Genomic DNA, 7,500 nt, shown 5'->3' on the forward strand with positions numbered 1-7,500 from the left:
TGTCAGTACCGATTAAGAAAGAAAAGGAAATATGAGCAAATATTGCACGAGGAAGATTTGCACATTAATAAAACCATATTTTGACCATATGTGCTAGTGTTGCTTTCTTAGAAATTGACAATTTCCGTTAATTATAGGTAAAAAAAATACAATTTTCGAAAATGATCTTGTGCATATGCTTAAATAAAAGACAAATAGGAAAACGGTTAAGATGAAAAATATAGTAAACATGAGTTATACGTGAGTGACGGAAAATAAGACCTATTAAGTGAGCGCGTGATTTAAGAGGGAGATATTTAAACTAAGTGGAAATAACGCAGGAAGAACTAATATAACGAAGGGAACTTTGATTCGTAAAAAAAAGTATATTCTAGACGTCCCTTGAGGTTCTTTGCAGCGTCTCTCTGGCCCCTAGCTCCAATCCCTTTCTTTCCTTTTACTGTGCCTCCATTCGTATTCTTCTTCCACCTTACTTTCCACCCTCGTCTAACAATTGTTTTATAGTTTAACTGCGAGGCTTTCCTTTCAGTTACACCTTTAATACTTTTTACTCTCAATTTTCCTTTCAGTACTGACTGACTTCACAGGTCCTGGTGTGTGGTCTTCGGCCTAAATTGTTTATTCTAGTTTTTATCAGGATTAATCCTTAACGAAACTCAAATCACTACAAGCCATTCCATATCTCATAACTTAACCTGTGAGTCTGTAGATAGCAATATGTATTTGCACACGACGTTGATTTGAAATGGTCAGAATCGATATAAACCTTTAGCCTCTCTTGATAGCCGTTTCGGTAGCGTCACTGTCCGATCCTGATTTCGTTCCCCGTCCAACTGGACGGTGGTTTGATCCCATGGGGGTACGAAATTATTATCAACTAAAAAAAAAAAATTCCCCCTCGGTACATATATGAAAATATATCAATTCCGAGGTACAGCGAATTAGATATTAAAGGACATTTGTAGCTCGAATTATTTATATGAATCACGGTGATGTGATAAATATTCATAATAAGGCTGCGTGGGTCAAACGCTCGAATCGGCTAGCATGGTGGAGGGGGTCCCATATCGATTCTAATTACAAATACAACGAGATCGACGTTGATTTGAAATGGTCAGAATCGATATAAACCTTTAGCCTCTCTTGATAGCCGTTTCGGTAGTGTCACTGTCCGATCCAACTGGACGGTGGTTCGATCCCATGTGGGTACGAAATTATTATAAAAAAAAAAAAAAAAAAAAAAAAATTCCCCCTCCGTACATATATGAAAATATATCAATTCCGAGGTAGAGCGAATTAGATATTAAAGGACATTTGTAGCTCGAATGATTTATATGAATCACGGTGATGTGATAAATATTCATATATATATATATATATATATATATATATATATATATATATATATATATATATATATATATACGCATAAATGTGTGTATTTATTTACAACTGTGCTTTTATACACGCCCGCCCGCAAAAGAAAGAAGGGTTTTTGTACATAATTTTAACTAAATAACTTACCTTAACCGTTTCGCTGTTAAATGTCATCTCAACCACGTCCAGAGAGTAATCTACTCTTTTTCCTTTATCCGTAAAGCTGATATTGCCAGTTAATCCTTCCACTTCCACCTGCGAATGGAGAAACAAATATTCAGCGAGTGGTGCAATGTTTCATGAACGAATTTTAAGTACATGTGTGTATACAATTTAGCTTAAGATATTGGAATAGAGGAATACGGAGGCAATTTAAAATGTACTTCCGTTTGGTGAATTAGATGTACATTCATGAGAAGCGAGAAATATGACTTTTGAATCATATAGTATTTTTTTAATTATTTACTATATTTTGTTTTATATAATAGGCATGGGAAGCCTTTATATCCTGTTAAGAAAATTTCATACATTATAATGGAGTCCTATTTCCAGCTTAGCTGAAATAACTATATATATGCATATTGATACGGAAAACACGACTGCTCAGAAGAAACTTCTGCGCATTTTATACTTGTTTCATATGTTTACTGGGTCTATACGCAACTGAGACCTGATGTGTTAGAAACCCGGAAAGTAATTGGGAGTAGAGTATTTGTATGGTAGGGTTTCTGTTTTGAACACTTCCAACTTGTCAGTTTGCAAATGAGAAATATTATCAATTCATCCGTGCTTCTTGTTAAACATGATTCATACACGTGCATGGTACTTATCTTTCATGAATGAGGAATGAAGCTCATGTGTATTCTTGTTTAAAAATGGTTTTCATGATTTACATATAAATGAATATCCACGTTTTCCTTGTACTGCCACAGTAATCTTCATTTGATGATCTTAAGTTTTATTTCAGTTGTAATTTTCCTTTAGTCTTGTTGAAATTTTAATTTGCATTAGAAGTGAAGCTTCATGTTTACTAATAATAAGTGCTAAACCTCCGCTGAACACCAGAGGGTCTTGATACTGGTCTTTAAAATGCTAAACCTATTCTCACTATCTCCCAGATGGAATACTTGTCATCATCTTTATCAAGAGTCTGTGTATAATGATAATTTTTTTTCCTTTCTTTGGTCAATGTTAGGAACTTTCATCTTTTTTCCATATCTCAGGATTAAGAATGTTGTATTAAGAAATGTATATATGCAACATTATATCACTATCCTTGTGCTTAGCAAAGGATTAGGCCTTTGTAATAAATTTACGGACCCATATCGTAGAGTATTCATGTTGGATAAGTGTAATATTTGTTAGTCCTAATCTGGGGTTATATAAACCAGACACCGACGGTACACTACGCATATGAATACTCATCTTATGACTGGCAGAGTTTCTACAGGTTTCCATATCTTCTTTTGTAATAATTCTGAAAGTCTTTCCCAACTCTGTTCATGATTTTTTCTTTCGAAGCAAAGGATTTTCGGCAATACTTATTAACAGTTACCATTGTAGTGGGATATTTTAACCCGTCCCAGTGTCAGTCACATACGTGGCACAATTTACAACCTTACTTTCAGAGTAAATTTGTTAACTTATGGGATAAAACCAATGCAAAACATGGGAAAGCGAGAAGTATCTCTAGCATGGAATGGAAAGATCAATTTATCGCCTTTTAATGCTGAATTTCGAGTCCTTTTAGTCTTGCGTCAGTAAAAACTACGGCGTGGAGACTTTTTTTTTTATTTTATTTTACTTTAGATTATTTTATCACTCATAGTTTATTTTATCGCTCAACGATTATTCCCTGTAACATTAGGATTTATGTCTACACGCCTACGGAACGGGAATAAAGCCCAATAGAAAACTTAATAATGAAGGAAAATAAATGTTGAATTAACAATTTTAAACTATATTATAAAGGAAAAATATATATTTGCATGCATACATGGTATTAAGTTTTTGCTTTCGTGTAAAGACAATAATATTTGGAAGGACAGGGTCTAAACACCTGTCAAATAAGAAATTCTATAAATTAATATCATAAGAGTTGGAACAACAGTTTATGTCTAGTAATCCGATTTTTAACAAAAGTCAAAATAATATGCACGTAGGTAACAGGTTTTTTTTGAAAATGATTTTTAGATATTTACTCAGTTGTGAGTTAGCTGAATATTCACGAAAATGATTAGAATTTCGTAAGTTTCTCCGTTTTAATTATATTCTCCCTTTTTTTTTGGAAAAAGAAATTAGATTTTGACTTTTATGCACTTCTCAATTTTTTATTTCATTGCTGGCGAAAGCAAACGAAGTTGTAATTGTGTTTGACTTAGAATCTTTTAGATTAAAGCTGACTGCGATTTTTACCGCACCTCCTATCTCTGTCTTTTCTATCCTGTCTTCAATCTCCTTCCTTTTCCCGTTCCATTTCGTTTCCATTCCCTGACGCAACCTTTGCAAGGCCATTCAACCCTTTCCATTATCTTTCCTTTCAGGCAGATTCTCTCTCTCTCTTGTTTTTGTTTTTCGTTCTTTTTTTATTTGATTCTCTCTCTCTCTCTCTCTCTCTCTCTCTCTCTCCTCTCTCGTGTTCCTCTTTTTGTCTGATATCTATCCCGGGTCGTCATGCATCGGTGTAACACCGATGCTGAATTATGCAAAGGCTCCTGAGTGGAATGGTTCCCTTGGCTTCACAAGAGAGCATAAAACAATGTTGGTCTTTGTTAGCATTCTTGGAAGTTTAGTATTTCAGAATTCCGTTCCTTGCAATTTCGGCTTAAGAATGGTAGTTTGTAAATTTCTTATCAGTCTTTTCTTCTTTTGTCTTGGTTAGATACTTAAGACAATGAACTGTTCTCATTATCAATTTGAAAAGCATCTCATAATGACAGTGGTTGAGAATTTATAAGAATAACTTATATTTCTTTGTTTGGTTTGCGATGAGAGTAGTGCTGATATGCCGGATTTTATAAAACTTAATAATTCATTAAGACGAGTGTTTTTCTTTCACACCATAATGATTAAATATTAAACGAAATGGATATTTACTAAAATGCGAAGAACTGAAGGAATGATGACCTTAATCCGCATTATGTAGTATTATTTATAAATGGAATGACGTAGCTCATTATGCCAAGATCATGTTAATATAGTTGTGTATTATTCCATTTTGGTATTCAACCTGAAACAAATAATTCCAGACATTTCATGTTGTGCATCTAATTATGATATTTCTGTAAGTATATGGGCATGCCAAATCTATTCATTTGAAGACAGGAGGATTACTCACTTTTCTCATCAATCTCGTAATCTTTTCGCCATGTTCCCATATGGTCTGGTCCGCCTGGCTAGAGTCACACGTTATCTTTTGAGGCGTCTCCAAACCAGCTGCTGCGTCATCGTAACCCTCTATTTTCTTGCGTTGTAACTTTGAAAGAGCTTCAGCCACCACAGTTACCGCGTCGTAGATCAGAGCTGCTTGTGCCTGTTTGACAGAGAGAGGAAATAATTAATAATTTGCCAAGATTTTAGTAGAATTTTTAGCTTTTATTGGTAAAGGGGCCTCTGTAGGTTTCAGTAGTTTCTATTTATTTAAAGTTAAAGTTTGTGCATCTGACAACGCTATAGGACAGGCCCCCACCGGTCCGTGGATGAAAGTTGCATGGACTGAGGCACATTTTTTACTTGTTTTTAGTTTCCTATAAAAGAACATCATTGAGAAAGCTTTGTCTGTCCGTCTGCACTTTTCCTGTCCGTACTTTTTCTCTCTGCCCTCAGATTTTAAAAACTGCAAAGGCTAGAGGACTGCAAAATAGAAGGCTGATTACCAACCCTCCAGTCATCACACATACCGAATTGCAGCCCTGTAACCTCAGTAGTTTTTATTTTATTTAAGGTTAAATTTAGCCATGATCTTGCGTCTAAAACGCTATAGGACAGGCCACCACCGGTCCGTGACTGAAAGTTTCATGGGCCACCGCTCATACAGCTTAATATACATTGTGCAGAAAACTCGTTTGCGCCAAAGAAACTTCGGCGCATTTTGTACTTGTTTCGTATTGTCTCAGTTCGGTCAAAGCTGTTGTTCCCTATGTCCTCTTGAATCTCGTAAACCTGTCCATTTCGATCCAGTATGATGAATTTGAGTTTTCTGAAGTATTTACACTAACCTCCGAAAGTTTGGAAAAAAAGAATCTCAGTTTTTGAACCTCTGTACCACTGAGATATTCCCCCCCCCCCCCCATCCCCACCCCTCCCCCTCTTTCTCGTCTTACACAAATATATGAAAATCGCCCTTATTGCTTGCTAATCTTGTAGTGTCAGTTTGTATTTTAAGCTTTCTTTTGACTATGTTGTTCTCTGTAAAATCAGTTTTCCTCAGTAAAGGGTCCGAACAGACCGAAAGTACTTGGCTATCTCGCTTTTTCATTTTTTCCTTCGTGGCAAAAAAACTATATATATATATACTATATATATATATATATATATATATATATATATATATATATATATATTATACATACACCTGAGAGAGAGAGAGAGAGGAGAGAGAACGGAGAGGACAAAACCAACCGCAACGACGGAGAGAGAGATAGAGAGAGAGAGAGAGAGAGAGAGAGAGAGAGAGGAGAGAGAGGAGGGGGGGGGGTCATCACACACATATGTATATATAAAGTGTGAAAGGCGGCGAATTCATGTTGAGTGCAATAGAAACGTGATGCCGGAATTGGATATTGAGTCTTTATTAGGACCAATCAGCAAATGCACTATTGCGAATTGAATGTTTTTTACTTTTATCTTCTCCTCTCACTTTTCCTAATTAAGGGTGTGATACTAGTGACTGTAGACGATTCCACTAATATCATTGCTGGCTGTATACGGATGTGATATAATATATATATATAATATATATATATATATATATATATATATATATATATATATATATATAAATCTCTCTGCGATACACATATTTTAAGCGTTGAATCGTGGATGAAATCCCTGCACAAAAAACTTCCACAGCATTAGTTGAATCATACACCAACACACATGGATCGTGAGAAGCGTTCATTATACATGTGTATATATACATTATGTATACATACATACATGTTAATATATGTATACATATGTATATATATGTTTGTGTGCGTGTGCATGTATCATAAAATCCACGTAGGTGAATGAAAACCAGGACTTTTAACAGGTACTTAATTAATTTCGCTTACAATTTCAAGTTCATACTGAATATAGAGGCAGTTAATAGCTCTTTCTTTATTAAAGTGAGAACGTGGTGGGTTCCGAGGTTACAGTCTCTTAATCTGGGCAGCATGTACGACAGTAATTATGCAATGTCCCGGTTTTCACTCGCCTTCTTACGTGGATTTTATGATTCTTTCAAGCACGCGTTCATTCGTGCTACATTGGATATATATATTTACTATGTATACGTACTATATATAATGTATGCTTTCGAAAATAATAACTACAAACGTTATTTGTGTCTTAATGTGTTAATAAAAAAATGTCACGGTATTTATTCTAAAAATAATCCTAAATACATACATACACACAATACATACATACATACATACGTATATATATATATATATATATATATATATATATATATATATATATATATATATATATATATATATATATATATATATATATACACAGGAGCGCAGACATAAGAGGTTCAGGAGGTCCATTGATACTAAAGATGAAGGCCAAGAAACGTTGTTATAATAAATCTTGGCCTTCATCTTTAGTATCAATGGACCTCCTGAACCTCTATATATATATATATATATATATATATATATATATATATATATATATATATATATTCAAACAGGTCATATAGTTGTGGTCTTCATAAATAGCTGCTAAGGGAACATTCAGCAATAGGCGCTAGTGCAAATTATCACAGATGTTGAGGCGGCCGTTTTCGTCGGAATGTCATATTCACCTATCAAGGCTGATGTTGGGATGGTGCAAAACCTACGACATCTAAAAATCATAGAGGGTAAGGAATGTTGAGATACAGATCAAAATGTAAATAAAGTATGG

General features: G+C 34.5%; 1 protein-coding gene across 1 annotated transcript in view; it reads right to left on the reverse strand.

The window, feature by feature from the left end:
* Positions 1–7,500, reverse strand: part of LOC135198033 (glutamate receptor 1-like) — a 454,877-nt gene that overhangs the window by 86,977 nt on the left and 360,400 nt on the right. Inside the window, exons 8-9 of the mRNA XM_064225395.1 lie at positions 4,715–4,909; positions 1,525–1,632 (exon numbers count right to left, since the gene is read on the reverse strand). Coding sequence (XP_064081465.1) covers positions 1,525–1,632; positions 4,715–4,909 — 303 coding nt within the window. The remainder of the gene's footprint in view (positions 1–1,524; positions 1,633–4,714; positions 4,910–7,500) is intronic.

Source organism: Macrobrachium nipponense, chromosome 21 (genome assembly GCF_015104395.2).
Source record: "Macrobrachium nipponense isolate FS-2020 chromosome 21, ASM1510439v2, whole genome shotgun sequence".
NCBI classification, from domain to species: domain Eukaryota; kingdom Metazoa; phylum Arthropoda; class Malacostraca; order Decapoda; family Palaemonidae; genus Macrobrachium; species Macrobrachium nipponense.